The sequence below is a fragment of the Taudactylus pleione genome, unplaced genomic scaffold (assembly GCF_031769625.1).
Source record: "Taudactylus pleione unplaced genomic scaffold, aTauple2 ptg000777l, whole genome shotgun sequence".
Taxonomy (NCBI): Eukaryota; Metazoa; Chordata; class Amphibia; order Anura; family Myobatrachidae; genus Taudactylus; species Taudactylus pleione.
In genome coordinates this window covers 2,316,903-2,333,666 of record NW_028285179.1, presented here as the reverse complement: position 1 = coordinate 2,333,666, position 16,764 = coordinate 2,316,903, and the positions used below count along the sequence as shown (strand labels likewise).

Here is a 16,764-nt window from a genome sequence, read left to right as displayed (position 1 = left end):
TCCACTTCACAAGTGTGTTTTACTTATAATACTTACTGTAACTTTATACTGTTTTATGAAACTAACTATTTTTGAAGGATTCATTGATGGTATTTTTTTAAGAATTGTGCAATAAAATTTATTAAAATTGACCTCTAGTGATAATTACTTTATCTATAGTCATAAATTCTTGTTTTATTGTATTCTTTTCTTTATTCATATTCTCATTCCTCACTTCTTTTTTTTTTACTTAAATATTATTGTACTTCCTACCGAGGACTCCGTCCTCACACCTATTTTATTTCTTGCTGGGTTTCTACTTTTGCTTTAAACCCCTTAATTAAGGATACTTACAGTATTGAAAACAGGAAAATGTACTTAACAAAGTACAGGTTGCTACCAGTGTCCACTGCACCAGATGACTAAAACACTTGTCTGTCCAGGCTCTCACAGATTACTTCTTTTACAGACAATCTATTAACACATAGCAGCAGAAACATTTAGGGCCTGATTCAGAGCCACTCGTAAGCGGCAGCTCGTTCGCTCTGAGCGATGTTTGCCCAACTGCGCATGCGTACGGATCGTTATACGCATGCGCGAACCAGTCAGTGCGGCCGAAATTCATGTGCTCGCAAAATAGCGAATGCCTGCTAATTTGAGTGACAGAAAGAGGCGTATGTGGGTGGTAACAGGGGAAGGTGCTTGAAAACGGGGAGTGGAGATCCGATCGCAGGCGTGCTTAAAGGTCAAAACGGGCGTTTTATGGGTGTGCATATTTAAAACAGCAGCGTCATTGACCACGTCACTGGGTTATTTTATAGCCAGAACTGCTCGCAAAATTGTGGTAGCAAAAACCAACCCCAAGAATAGCGAGCAGTTCATACCCTGTTCGATGTACTCGATTAATCTAATAAATAGCGGACATGACGTAGGATGCGAGCGGCCAGGGGGCGTAGTTTCCCAAAAAAATGACCGCAAGTTTTGTACGCTCGTTCAGACCTAGAGGCGTGAACAGACCGCAAACAGCGAACGGTTCATTTGAATAGCCACCCCTATTTTCTGGACGAGCGAGCGCTAATTGTGTCCGGCTCTGAATCAGACCCCTAGTCCCATAGTTCATTGATGTCCATATTCAAACATTTATATTCCACAAATGCAAAACATACTATGAATAAATTAAGAATTAATATTGTCTATTTAGTTTTCGCTGGAGATCCGATGTCAACTGTTATCTTCGTATAAAGCTGGTGGTCTGTGTATCTGATGATATCATAGTCTAAGGAGCTCAGTCCATCCTTTAGCATGTGCTGGGCAGCCTGTCTTATGAGGTGAAAACTAAACCAAAGGAAAATGAACACATACAGTATTAGTTACATTTATTGTACAAAACATAAATTACAACAAAAGTTATATTTTATATTTATTCAGCTCCAGAAGACATTTTTTTTTGCTACAAGTCTAAATCTATATAACTAATAATAATAATAATAATAATAATAATAATAATAATAAAAAATATATTTATTATTATTATTATTATTATTATTTTTGTTGTCATAAGTGTCTTACAAGAGGTGGACATCTTGCACTGTAGGCTCTTCTCTTCTGAATTCAACATCCTGAATTTACAGCTGTGGCTCCACCCTTGTTGTGTTAATATGGAGGCTGCAGGGAAAATTTATTTTAAGGGTTTTTGCTTCAAACTGCAAAGTCCTGGGGTTAAGTGCTCCAGGTACTGTTTGGGGAGGGTATGTTTTACTGGGGATTTCTCAAGCACCCCATGGTCTGTGGGGGGAAACTTGGGGTGTGTTGCAGGGACCCTGTGTTCAATCTTTCAATCTCTTAGTCTTGATTCAATCTGCCTGTTAAACTGGCTCATTTGCTGTACCCATCAATTGCCTTTATAATTGCTCCTTTTGGGCTCCTTGTCCCAAACCTCTCCTTCTGCCCTGCTGAGCTGCTTCCCTTGTCTGCCTTTTTGTTTGTTTATCTAGCACTTGGGTGTTTTCTGTCCCTATCCTCTGGTTTGGGGACTGAAGGTCATCTCTTGGTCTTATATCCTGGGAACATTAGGAACCCCATAACTGGCTATTGAACATGTTGCAGGTCTTTCATCTGTCATTTCACTTTCTCCTGATGCTTATACTAATATTTTTCTTTATCCAGCTGTACAGAGTCCTCCTGGTGATGATCAGCATGGTGTTGAGATTGTTGGGGATTGTATGGTGCTGCTGGACCTCTGGAGTAGGGCATGGAGTAAAAGGCTTCAGAAGGATAGTGAGCACATAATGTTGTTTTAAAAGGATTGTCAGTAATAATGAGACATCATAAGGATTAGGTGACCATTCTTCTAAGTAGTATAACCTAATACCTACTTAAGGCTGTACTGTGCTAACTTTGAAAATATAATGCCAACAAAAAAAGAAACATAATAATGAAATATATTGTATCTTTTCCAAATGGAGCTTTTTTCCCTAACAAAGGAAAGGTAAGACATTTGCTAATGGGCCTGATTCAGAGATGTATGCTAATACCAAAGTCATAATTAGGGGTAAGTGTTTGGTGTCATCACACAGAGTGCAGGGCTCTGTGTTCGGTGCTCTGGACCCACGACCCTTGCTTCTGGCTAGCATGGTGCCCAGAACAGTACCCAGCAGACAGTAATGCTGCAGCAGTGATGCTAGTAGCGACCTTTGGACATTACAGGCAGGCCCCCTGTTGTGTATATAGCTGTACAGAGCATCTTCTAGATGCTCCATATCAGTGCTTAAAGTGGTCTTAGAAAAGTGGTGGAACTCACTGCTCCCCCCCCCCCCGGTGCTTTTTCAATAAGAGGACAGCACGCGCCAAAGGAGTGCACCAAAAAAGGGCATGGTCTCAAGAGAAAGGGGCGTGGTCACACAATAGTATTTTCAATTCAAATTATGCCACACAATAGCACAATCTTGATTCACATTAGACCACATAGTAGTATCCCTTATTCACGTATGACACATAGCAGGGTCTCTTTTACACAATGCCCATATTTGTGCCCTTTATACACAATACCCACAATAGTAGTGCCCCTTACACATAATGCCCACTGTAGTGGTGCCCCTTATGCAATGCCCACTGTGGTGGTGCCCCTTATTCAGTGCCCTCAGCAGTGGTAGTGCCACTTATGCAGTGCCCACAGTGGTAGTGCCCCTTATGCAGAGCTCACAGTAGTGGTAGTGCCCCTTATGCAGTGCTCTCAGTAGTGGTCTCCTTATGCTGTGCCCCCAATAGTGGTAGTGCCCCTTATGCAGTGGCCACAGTGGTATTGCCCTTAATGCAGTAGTGGTAGTGTTCCTTATACAATACCCCCACTAGTAATCCCCCTGAAATAGTGCCCCCAATAGTAGTGCCCTCAGCAGTGGTGGCCCTTATGCAGTGCCCCCAGTAGTGGTAGTGCCCCTGCAGTGCCCACAGTGATAGTGTCCCTTATGCAGAGCCCACAGTTGTGGTAGTGCCACTTATACAGTGCCCACAGTGGCAGTGCCCCTTATGCACAGCCCACAGTAGTGGTGCCTCTGATGCAGAGCCCCCCGAATGTAGTGCCTCTATGCAATGCCACCATTAGTAATCCTCCTGTAATAGTGCCCCCAATAGTAGTGCTACTAGTAGTAATGCCCCCTGTAGTAATGCCCCCAGTAGTAGTGCCCCCTGAATAATGCCCCTAATAATAATGCCCCCAGCAGTAGTGTCCCCTGAGTAATGTCCCCAGTAGTAGTGCCCCCTGAGTAATGCCCCAATAGAAAAGTCCACTGAGTAATGGCCCCAGTAATAGTGTCCCCAGTAGTAATGCCCCCTATAGTGAAGCTGCTTTAAAAAAACAAAAAAGTATACTTACCTTAAGCCCCATGTTATAGTGTGTATATCAATATCACCATATAATGTAGAATATATTAAAATCAATATATAATAATATTAATTCCTCATACAGCTAAAACCAATATATATATATATATATATATATATATATATATATATATGTAATCACTTACTCAAGAGAGCTCAAAAACAAGTTTATCATGGTCCACACCAGCATATGAATAGAAATAGCCAGCCTCAACACAAAAGACCTAGTTAACACATATATACCACTTCCTGCCTGAGGCCCTACATCACAATAATAAGGTTTGAAATGTCCTCATATCTTGAATGTGCTTTCTTAGCAGCCATCTTGAATATGCTTTCTCAGCAATCATCTCTCTCTGTCTCACTTTTCCTCTCTCTCATCACTGATTTGATTAATACTGTTATATGAGAATTGACTTGATGAATATAAAAATACTTTACTTTATCACATCTTATGTGCATCTCTTTTATTCAACTTAAATGATTCAAATGATTTAAAAGATAAATAATTCTGGTTAACACTTTTGCATGTTCATAGTTCATACACACATATATTACATATAACCTAAGGTTATTTAATGAATAATAGAATATTTGCTTCCAATATATTAGGTTTAAACTGACAATTGGCTTCAGGTACAAAAGCAGAATAAATACACAAGGAGGGAAAAGAAAGCACCCCCTAACATTGGTGCCCTATGACAGATCTGCTTATAATTGTGGTAACTTATCATTGCCACTATTTACAAATATATTTACCACAATTTAAAAACAAAGCAGAGAGAACCCACAATATTTTTGTGTTTGATTTGTTCTGTTGGTACAAAGGATGGCCACTTGTAGAATGGTAATCCAGCGATAGCTGATTTAATTGTAATTCTCACAGTACTAGCAACAAAAACTTGTTTGTTTTCAATTTTGAATGGTTGCACAAGATATTTAACAGTTTTTCTTTCCAAAAAGAGTATTTTATAGGACTGAGGTCAAACTGAACAGCAGGCTCTATTGTTGAAGAAATGGTGGCTCCAGGTACCCTGTGCTAACCATTTCTGTGCTGCCTATATCATATCTACAATAACATACTACATAACCATAAAAAAATAAATACACTCACACTTGGGGCTCTAATTACTACAATCCGCATTTTGAATGCAGATTATAGTCTGATATTACCAACTAAATTTGCATTGCGAATTCAGGCAATATCACAGGGATTTACTAAAAATCCCTTGCAGGGACAGCGCTTGCGCTAAAGCTCTGTCCCTGTGAAGCCCCTCTGCACACTTATCACGGTATTTTCGCAAAAAATACCGTGACAAGTGCCAACTAATGCGCCGACCAACCGTCGATACGTTCTGCCCCAGTCACTAAGCCCTGCCCCCCGTGTTTGCGGATCCCTCCTCCCCCCATGACCCCCCTCCCTTAATTAAACTTACCTGTAGTGATTGGTGCTCCAGTGATGTCCTCTGTGGCTCCGGTCAGCTGACATCCCATCCTGCACTGGGACCCGGTCAGGTGATGACTGGGCACCAGTGCAGGTTGGGAGACCAGCTGACCAGAGGCTGGACATCACCAGAGCCCTGATCTCCGGTCCCTGGACTCAGGTAAGTTATTTTTTTTACTAGTTTTTTTTTAACAGTGTATCAGTCTATTTAGACCACACAGTTGATCACTGGAGCTGGCTTCGGGCTCTGCTCTGTCCATTAGAGCAGAGCAGGAGTCCAGTAACTGGTGAAGACCCTTGATAATGCCACCTCCAGGTGGCATTATTATCACAGGGCTTTCCCCTGTATTTTTTCACAATTTTTTTTAGTAACTTTGGCCAGATCACATTTTTCATTTATGGGAAATGCAATCTTCTTACTAAAAAATTGTGATAAATAGGGCTTGGAGTAGAATTTTACGAATTCTACTCCAACTGCCCTTTAGTAACGTTAGGTGATACTAAAATAATGTGAAAAGGGTGTGAAAAAACTCCTTTTTACTTTATTTTAGAACCCTTTTTACAATAGATCTCTATTCATCATGGCTGCATTGCCATGAGGCCCCACCATCCCTCACACATAACAACACAAATCACACAACCCACACATGCACATATATACACAAATAATAATTTTCTCTGATAGTTTAGAGATAAATTGTGGAAAGTAATCTATTAGTTGGGCCAGAAGCACAGGTGAATAATTAACATTACCTTAAAAAACCTTGCAAAAAATAATGTACAAATACACATCCACTCCTACCTAGATGTGAGTGTATAATATATAACAAAATATTATAAGGGCACAGTCCTGCCCTTCTATTAAGGCTGGATCTAAATCAACGGATTTCTTCATAGAGATTTCTGAAGGGGGGGCAGGGTGTTCAAGGGGCTACACCTCAAAAGTTAGTAGAGGTATGGTTCTGAAATTTGGTATGGCCGGGTAAAACTGTCATTGGGCAAAAGCATAAAATGAGGATTTGGGAGTAATCTAAAGCTCCAACTGTCACATTTTTCTGACATTTTCAATTAGGACCACTTCTCTGCTGTAGTCTATGGGTTTTTTTTGGGAAGGCAAAACTCAGGGTAGGTGGCAAATTTAGACTTGGGGTTTGTTTTGTTAGGTAGCTATTGTGCCAGGGTATGTGATTTTGGGGTTCAGGTAAATTAGAAAGTTACAGTTTTTAAACTATTACATAAAGAATGCACCATTATAACGATAGGACTTTTCAACTTGTTGCGCAACCTCAGTAGGACCATCCAGCAGGTGTCCTCACTGTGGCTTCACTTGGGTGCACAAAGATGGCGTCATTTGTGGGTAATAGCGACGCTGGAAAACACCAAAGGCAGCAGCGGCTAGGATACGGAGGTGGCAGTGTGGACATCAGTGGCTGCGGTGGCATGGGTGTTGGTGGTGGGGCGCGGATGTTGGTGGTCGCGGATGTCGGTGGGATGCAGTAGCAGTAGAGGGTCCGGCAGCGGTGCAGGTGTTGGCAGCAGGCCTGGATCCAAGGGGATCCAGTTTCCGCCAGCCATTCTGCTGTGTACGGCAGCGGCGCCCATTTAAAAAATAGAGCCTCAGTGCCATTTTTGAAATTCAAAGATGGCCGCCATGAGCCAATCTCGGCTTGTGGTGGCCATATTTGAATTTCAAAAATGGTGCTGAGGTGCCATCTTTTGAAATGGGTGCCGCGGCTGCTCTTGGCAGAATGGATGGAGGGGACTGGATGTTCTCGGATCCAGGCCCGCCGGCAAAACCCGAAAAGGTGCCGGTCGCACAGCTGCTGGGTGCTGCCGATGATGATTTTCAAAGATGGCCGCCATGAGCCAATCATGACTTGCGACATCATTGGAGGTGGCGGCACCTGAAGAGGACCGCAGAAGCCCTGGGGAGGTGGCAGCCACCCCCTGGTGAAGACGCCAGAAGCCCTGGTGGGTAGGTGCCCACCAGGTGAAAACGCAGAAGCCCTGGTGGGTTGGTAACCACCAGGCAAAAATGCCAAAGCCCCAGTGGGTGGTGGCCACGTAAAAGAGCTAACACAGGCTGCCGCCCACTAAGCTCAGATGCCAAATTCCTGGTGGGTGGATGCCCGCCAGGTGAAAACGCCGAAGCCTTGGTGGGTGGGCACCCACCAGGCAAAAATGCCGAAGCCCTAGTGGACGGCAGCCATGAATAAGAGATGATACAGGCTGCCACCCACTAGGTGAAGACGTTGAAGCCCTGGCGGGTTGGCGGCCACCAGGTGAAGACGCTGAAGCCCTGGCGGGTTGGCACTTACTTGGCGAAGGTGCCAGAAGTCCTAGTGGGAGGCAGCCATGAAAAAATAGCTAACACAGGCTGCTGCCCACTAGGTGAAGACGTCAAAGCCCTGGTTGGTTGGCACCCGCCAGGCGAAGACACAAGAAGCCCTAGTGGGTGGCAGCTACGTAAAAGAGCTAACACAGGCTGCCACCCACTAGGCAAAGATGCCGAAGCCCTTGCGGTTTGGCGCCCACCTAGTGAAGATATCGGATGTCCTAGAGGGAGGTAGCCACAAAATAGAGCTGACATAGGCTTCCACCCACTAGGTGAAGACATCAGAGCCCTTGCGGGTTGGTGCCTGCCAGGTGAAGACACCAAAGCCCTGGCAGGTTGGCGCCCACCAGGCGAAAATCACCAGAAATCCTAGTGAGAGGCAGCCACGAAAAAGAGCTGACACAGGCTGCTGCCCACTAGGTGAAGACATCAAAGCCCTGGCAGGTTGGTGCCCACCAGGTGAAGATGCCAAAGCCCTGGCGGGTTGGCACCCACCAGGTGAAGACACCAGAAGTCCTAGTGGGAGGCATCCACAAAAAAGAGCTGACACAGGCTGCCGCCCACTGGGTGAAGACATCGAAGCCCCTGCGGCTTGGCGCCCACCAGCCAAAGACGCCAAAGTTCTGGCAGTTGGCGCCCACCATACAAAGACACCATAAGTCGAAGGGGGTGGCTGCCAAGAAAAAGAGCTAACACAGGCTGCCACCCACTAGGCAAAGATGCCAAAGCCCTGTCGGTTTGACGCCCCACCTGGCAAAGACACTGGAAGTCCTACTGGGAAGCAGCCATGAAAAAGAGGTAACACAGGCTGCCACCCACTAGGTGAAGACGTCAAAGCCCTGGCAGGTTGGTGCCCGCCAGGCGAAGACACCAGAAGTCCTAGTGGGAGGCAGCCATGATAAATAGCTGATACAGGCCGCCGTCCACTAGGCAAAGACACCAAAGCCTTTGGAGGGTTGATGCCCTACAGGCAAAGATGCTAGAAGTCCTAGAGGGAGGCAACCACGAAAAATAGCTAACAGGCTTCCACCCACTAAATGAAGAAACTGAAGCCCTGGCGCATTGGCACCTGCCAGGCAACTCCTAGTGAGCGGCGGCCAAGTAAAAGAGATGACACAGGCTGCCACCCACTAGGTGAAGACGCCAACCCGCCAAGTGAACACATTGAAGCCCTGGAAGGTTGGCATCCACCAGGTGAAAACGCCAAAGCCCTGGCAGGTTGGTACTTGCCAGACAAAATTGCCGAAGCCCTGGTGGGTTGGCGCCCACCAGGCGAAGGTGCCTAAGCCCTGGGGTGGTGGAGGCCACATAAAAGAGCTTAAAGGCTGCAGTCCCCCAGGTGAAAACCTGTAAAATAAAATATTACAATATTAAAGTGTGTTGTGTTATTGTAATATTTTTTTTACAGGTGGACTACAGGTGGCAGTGGGCACTAATGCCCAGCATGCTGGTACTTGTGGTTTGTGGTTGGGAACTATAGTTCACCTGCAAAAGAAAATATTCTTTAAAATGCACCACATCACACAATCAACCTGGCACCCACTGCCCAGGGGTGCTGGGGATAGCCCCGGCTATCAGCCTAAGCCCTGGGGTACCCTGAGAAGTGGGACCCCTTTATTGGGGTGGTCCCCATCTCCTCAGGGATCCCCAGCCTGGACTGACTCGTGGTCAGGGTTGATGCTGTGGCTGGGGGACCTGGTGAAAGGGCTCCCCTGGCTATGGCATCAGCCACCCATTATAAATACTCCAGTGATGGTTCTGGAGAATACAGGGGGTCCCTAGTAATTTTTTCCCCTGTATTTCCAGAACCAGGACCGGATCAGAGCACAGTGCTGGTTGCTCTATTTATGGGGGACCCCTACATAATTTGTCCCCTGTATTCTGGTAACCAGGGCTGTTTCTGACTAGCCCGGTGCAGGTTGTGATAAATACGGGGGACCCCTATGTCATTTGTCCCCTGCATTTAAGCACAACCAGGACTGGCTGCCTGTGTTTAAAAAAACTAAAAAAATTGCATAGGCCCCACCCCCAAAAAACAACCAGCCCCGGGCTATGGAGCCCCAGTCCTGGTTGTGCTAAATACAGGGGACAAATGATGTTGGGGTCCCCTGTATGAAGCACAACCAGCACCATGCTTTTCAGAACCAGTCCTGGTTGCCAAAATACGGGGGACAAATCACGTAGGGGTCCCCCGTATTCAGCGCAACCAGCACTGGGCTCTGAGCCAGTCCTGGTTCTGGAAATACAGGGGGGGAAATGCATAGGGCCCCCCTTGTATTTCCCAGAACCAGCATCAGACCCTTTCTAGCGGGGGGTAATGCCACAGCAAGGGAAGTCCTATCACCGGACCCCCAAGCCACAGCATCATCCCTGACTGCTAGTCAACTAGTCAGTGTGTTTATCTCAATGTACCAATTACTTCTATTATCTTGTTATCAATTTGCTCTTACAATTCAAGTAAACTTATTATCATAACATTATTTACTGTATCTACATCATTTAGCTGGGCACATTATACTGTATACTAATTGTCCGGAAGGAAATTGTCCACAAAGGCCGCTAGAGGTTGTAATTAGGAACCCCTGGTAGAAATGATTGGTCTGCCAGGGGGATCCACCAGGGTTTTATGAACCTTGGGGAGGGTGCAGATAACTTGACATTCTGGATGTTCTACCTTCAGGAACAGAGAAATGTCCTCTGTCAGCCACCCAAGGTTCACAGCTCTGTCAACAATTGTTTTAATAATCCTCTTGATTCTAGGTATAGGATCACATCCGCGTACACTCCCATCTGATAGTTGTCATTTGATCTCATGATTTTAGTCAGATGAGTTCTGCAGGACAACTGCCCCACCCTTATCTGCAGGGCATATGACAATAGAGCAGTTGTCCTGCAGTGATTTTAGAAGTTGCTTTTGCTCTGGTGTCAAGTTGCCACATTTTTGCTTAGGCATAAATGTCTGAGCATCCTGTTCTGTCATATGTAAGAAAGTGTGTATACTAGCATTGGACAACTGAGGATAAAATGAGATAGGTTTACGCAATGGCAAGATGGTACAGAACAGACAGTGTAATGGTTAGCATTACTACCTCACAGTACTGAGGTCATGGGTTCTATTCCCACAATGGCCCTAACTGTGTGGAATTTGTATATTCTCCCTGTGCTTGCGTGGGTTTTCCCCAGGTACTCTAGTTTCCTCAAACACTCCAAAACTATACAGGCAGGTAAATTGGCTCCCAACAAAAATTAACCCTAGTGTGTATGTGCATGTACATGTCGTAGGGAATGTAGATTGTAAGCTCTGCTGGGGCAGGGGCTGATGTGAATGGACAAAATATTATCTGTAAAGTGCTAGATCAAAGCTGTCATGTTTAAATGAAGATACAAATGACATACTTAAAGACAATAATGACACTTCATGAGTGGACAACTGATAATCAGATAGATTTGTGCCTCACTCGCCTCGGGTGGAGTCTCCGGGATCTCCTATACTGCCCCCTCAGGCCTGTGCCTAAAAAATACTCAGAGTGAGAGAAACAGAAGTGTCAGAGTCAGACGCGGATTGTGAGGATGCTGACTCCAGTTGTTCAATCTCCCTAGATTGTGGTGCTCTAAAGACTCTCTGTCGACATCCCTTAGATGGTTCGCCCATCAGCCAACAATAGCCAAGGACAGTTCTATCTTGCACCTCTTTTCTTTGCATTATGCGCTGTTTGGGGCATTGTTGACATTTTTATAGTTTATTAAACTGCCATCCTGTGTGCCACTGCTGTGTGACCTTGTTTCATAGATGTCTTTTATTTTTTAAAACTGATATGCTTTTGTGCCGCTGCTCTATCACTTACTTTAGCCAACCAGCTCTCTGTAGACTTTGGCCTATATTGGCGAATAGTAGAGAATACAATATTGAGAGCTGTGAGGTGGCCAAAATTTACTGGAAATGACTGGAAATTAAGGTTATTGAGGTTATAATACTGTAGGAACAAAAACAAGCCCAAATAATGTGATTTTAGCTGATTTTAAAACATTTGGAAACAAAATACAGATCCATAACCAAACATTAGAAGGCGGGTTTGGCAAAACCAAAACCCAAACCCGATGGGCTCATGGAGGAGCGGTAGCAGCATTTTTTGTTTTGCCAAGATTCAGAGATTCTACAACGACCGAAGAGACCATGACCCCTTCATTTTGTGAGTAATAAATTGGTAAACTCTGATTGTGTCGGGGTGTAATTATATAATTAAAAATATTACAATATTTATTCAGTGTCTGAGTCCTGTCTTTTGATTATTTTTTTTCAGGTGCTAGAGAGCCATTAATGTCTGGGCAATCTGGCCCTTTTGGTTCACCAAGTGCCATCATGCCTGTGCAGTCTTGTTGGGACCTATACCTCCACATGTAAAGAACAGTATTAATTAGACTTTATTAATATTAATACATTACAACTGCATTTGGGACAAAGGCAATGTGTTTCAGTAAAATATAGTCAAAGTAGAGGTGTGCATGGACCCTTGTGTTTTGGTTTTGGCAAAACCACCATGAAATAGTATGGTTCTGGTTTTGTTTTCTTTTGTTTTTATTTTGGATTTATTTAAATTGATAAAAACAGTTAAATAATGTAATTTGATCCTGTTTACATGCAATTTAAAACCTGAGATTCAATTTTTAAATCAGAGTTCTGAACTAGCAGCAGACCAAAGCCAGGAATCGGTTCTACTCAGAACCCCAAAAATGATCCGAGCCAGGACTCGATTGACTTGGAACCTCAAAGTTGGGGTGTGTCAGGACTAAACTGCACATCTCTAGTTAAAAGGCAACTGACCTAAACAATTCAAAACACCATAAAGTGCAGGTTATGTTAAGCCTGTGGTTTTCTCTGGATTAGCACAAATTGTAACATTAAAAAGAAAATTAATTAGTTGCCCCTTTTGCCTACCTTTTGCCTGTTTTCTCATTTCCAAAATCTCTTTTATGGGCTATCATTCTGGATCTGGAAATGGTGAAATCTGAACGTTCAATCTTCATTCCTGCAGACACCACTCTGATGGAAAATTCATAAACCAAAATTAGCGCTCAACCCAAAACATACCAGCAAATATTTAATAGAACATCAATATGTTTCATGATAAAATTAAACTCTATGGAAACCTTTTCACTGAATAATTTTTCAGAAACATTTCAAGGATGTTACCTCATGACCTGAACGGTATTCACACTTTGAGATGTGTAAGTTTAAACAGCAAAAGGTTTTTTTATTTCTTAGGATATAAATATAAAATAATAAACCCAAAATAAATGTAATTGACCAGTGTACTTGGATAGACCCATTGTAAAGATTTTTATATACTACTCATGGGAGTGTGACTGCACAGATCAATAAGAAGCCACAAATAAAAAGTTTCCTTTTGGTCTTCCCTTCACAAACATGCCAGCAGCCATTTTAGAACAGTGCTATGCTATATCAGTCATTTTTATGGTGTATACTATATTAATGGAAAAGTCCTTTGAAAAACTGTTTCAGAGGGAAGCTGAAGAAGCAGGTCAGTGAAAATATTCCTACCAAAACAAATGTACATAGCAGAAGCTACTGACCAATCAGATGCATTGTTAATTTTAAGTACTGTAACTGATATTTAGTAGTAGGTATTAGTTACTTTTATACAAAAGGAATATTAGAATTTCCACTACATAGGAATTTAGAGCAGTGTTCCAAAATCAATATACCAGGTGTTATCATTTCAACTTGTCAAACAGCACTGTGTTGGTGGTGCTCCCAGATTTTAAGTACTAAAACTTATATTGTATATGACAAGGAGAAACAAACAACAACAGAAAAATCTCTTTCTGGAGCACACTATTGAAAAATTATAGTATTATGGATGTTTAAAAAATAACTTTTTCATTATTGATATTTTATTTCATTTCTTAGAAATACAATAAAAGAAAAAGAAATAATTCCAGTGTCTCACAATAAAGAGAGAATTCCAGAGCATCACAATATCTCCTATTTTGATATCAATTACATATAGGTACACATTTCTTGATGCAATAATATACTAGTAGATTTATACAATCGTGCTATGCTAGAACTCCTGAGGTGATGCCCATTATCTGATCCACATATATCTCCCAATTACGTAATTTCCATATCAAGGCTTCCGGGTTCTCAAGATTATCTATTGTTTCCATCAAATAACTATAATTTATTTTATTAATTGTCAATGAAATTGGAGGAGGATTTTCTTGCTTCCACTATTGAGCTATCACTGCTTTGGTGGCTATAAAGATATGGCTTAGAATATATCTATAAGATACATAAATATCTAGTTGATATATATGTAGAAGAGCCATCTGAGGAGTTATATTTCTATCACATTCCAAAACTTGATATATTAACCTCTGTACTTCTAACCATAAGGGACGAATTTTCACACAATCCCAAAAGATATGCAAAATATCACCTGTTTCTATTAAACATCTCCAACAAACATTTATCTGAGATGGCCAAATTTTATATACCCTATCTGGAGTTAGATATATATACAACAGAACTTCTATATATAGTTTTCTAAATGGAAACTATGTCTAGACATTTTATATATGGATTTAAACAGCTGAGACTATTCCATCTCATCTAATATTATTTTTAGATCTCTTTCCCATTTGATTTGGGCTATCGTCTAATCTATTGGATTGATTTTTAATGCTATTAAATATCAATGCTAAATTTCCCCTCTTTGGATAGGAGATATCATTTTAGTTACCATATTCTCAGGGAGAGATTTAAAACTACCTACATAAGAAGAAAAATAATACAGCCAATGTTTAATCTACAAGTATTTATAGAATTCAACTGTAGGTATTGCAAACTTTACATCAGCATATTATTCAGATAAAAAATTTTCATTGTGTAAATTCCGTTAGATATCCATAAATCTAAATTTAGATTTGGAATATAATTTGTCAGCACCTGGAGAGATAGATATGCAAAGGGTACTAAGATTTGATCTTCATAACTCATTAATTTATCCCAAGCCTTAAGGGCTACTCTTGCTGATTTTAATGTATTTTTTTACAGTATTCTGTATTTAGGTGGAACCCATATTAAATATTTTATTGGAAATCTACCTATCATCCCATCTTCCAACTCTGCCCAAGGTTTGGTGGTATCTTTTATACACCAATCACTTATCTGATTAATCAGAGTAGAGGTTTGATATAATTCTAGATTAGGGAGTTGAATTCCTCCATGTGACTTATCTAGAGTTAGGTATTTTTTTGCCAATCTAGATTTTTTATTTCCCCATATATACCTATTCATTACAGTATTAAATTTGTATAGCCAGTATTTGGGAAGAAACCTTGGTATAGAACAGAATAGGTATAAGATTTTAGGGAGAAAGCAAAACATTTTAACAGCTTTTATTCTTCCTACCCATATTATATCATAATTCATCAAGTAATTTACATATTTGTTAAATTGATTTAATAAAGGCCATAATTATAGTCTAGAATATAGTCTTCTTTTGCTACCAAATGAATCCCTAAATATTTCAATGACTGGGTTTTCCAGCTAAACTTAAATTTTGTTTTAAGATTTATCAAATCTATAACATCAATATTTATTGGGAGAACTTTGGTTTTATTTTCATTTAAGTTATCTAATTTATAATAGGAGACAAAGATAAATGAAACAGGTTAAAGCAATTGGTGTGTTTATAAAATAATTATAAAAAATTATAATCGGAGACATTTGCATATTGATCTAGGATATCCAAGATTGCGAGAAGAGAGACTTTTGGATTAGTATGAAATAAAACAACATTATCAGCAAATTGAAGAATCCTATGTTGTATATTGTTTATAAGAGGTCCTGTTTTGAATCGTGATTGGTGTATACTCTCTGCTAAGGGTTCTATAGATAGAACAAAAATAAGTGATGTTAATGGGCAGCCTTGTCGGGTCCCATTTGTAATTGAAAATTTAGATGAAATGAAACCATTACAAAAAAACATGAGTTTCAGGTGCTGAATAGCGGGCCATAATTGCATCTAAAAATCTATCGACAATACAGAATTTTGTTAGCACTCCTTTCATATATTCATAATTTAGCCTATTAAAGGCTTTTTCTGTATCTAAAGATATGCTATTAATGGTTCTTCCTTATAAGAGAATTGTTCCAATATATTAATTGCCCTATGTGTATTATTGGGGTTTGTCTGCCTTTTACAAATCCAACCAGATCTGGATTTATTAATTCAGGCAAAACCAGATTCAGGCGATTTGCAATCAACTTGGCATAAATTTTAATGTTGTTATTTAATAATGCAGTAGGTCTATAATTTTGAAGTCATGTTGGATCTTTACCTGATTTAACTATTGTCACTAGACTTGCTTCTAATAGCTCTGCAGGAAAGTTTACCAATACAGTACCACATTCAACCACCTGAAGCTATGTTGAAGCTTTCTGATCTTGAAAATGAATATAGAAGTTGTTGAGTATAAAAGACAAACATATAATGTTTGCAACAGCAAGCACTCAATAATAAAGAGAAAATTATTCTACCTGGTAACAGGTGTGGGTTGAGGTAAAAAAACTAATTAGTGGAGAAATTAGTGTGTGAACTGGACACTGCACAAGGTGTCACAATGTACAGCCTAACATGCACCATATAATCAGGCATATATATCACAAATGTAATTTATTCTACATAAATGGTAGATAGAACACACAATAAAAGTGGATATTTGAAAGACACACTCGGGAAGGGAAGGGTGGACAAGTGAGGACAACTGATAGATGGGGAAGTTGTAAGTAAACTTGAATTGCAAGGATAAAAATGCATATAAAATTAATAGGAGTTGCAAAAAATGATGATAAAAAATTAAGTATTAAAATGTGCAGCTGATCGGACACAGGATCCAAAAGTTGAAATTGTAGCAGTCAATGAAGCCTTAAAAGAAATGGTCCATGTCTTTAGTTAGGGTTATATGTAGCTGTGTGTAGATGAAATAAACCCAAGCTTAGGGTATCACTTGTATTCCAATGGGTGTCATCCAGAGTATAGGTGGTGACCCCCATAACCACGGCTCTGCAGTAGCCGTGGTCCGCACAATACAGCTTCAC

The 16,764-nt window shown here is 41.2% G+C and overlaps 1 protein-coding gene across 1 annotated transcript in view; it reads right to left on the bottom strand.

The window, feature by feature from the left end:
• Positions 1-794: 794 nt before the first annotated feature.
• The window catches only part of LOC148475121 (beta-1,4-galactosyltransferase 1-like), a 383,411-nt gene continuing 367,441 nt past the window's right edge, over positions 795-16,764 (bottom strand). Inside the window, exons 6-7 of the mRNA XM_088457707.1 lie at positions 12,574-12,678; positions 795-1,314 (exon numbers count right to left, since the gene is read on the bottom strand). Of these exons, the coding sequence (XP_088313833.1) occupies positions 1,173-1,314; positions 12,574-12,678 (247 nt within the window). The 3' untranslated portion in view covers positions 795-1,172. The remainder of the gene's footprint in view (positions 1,315-12,573; positions 12,679-16,764) is intronic.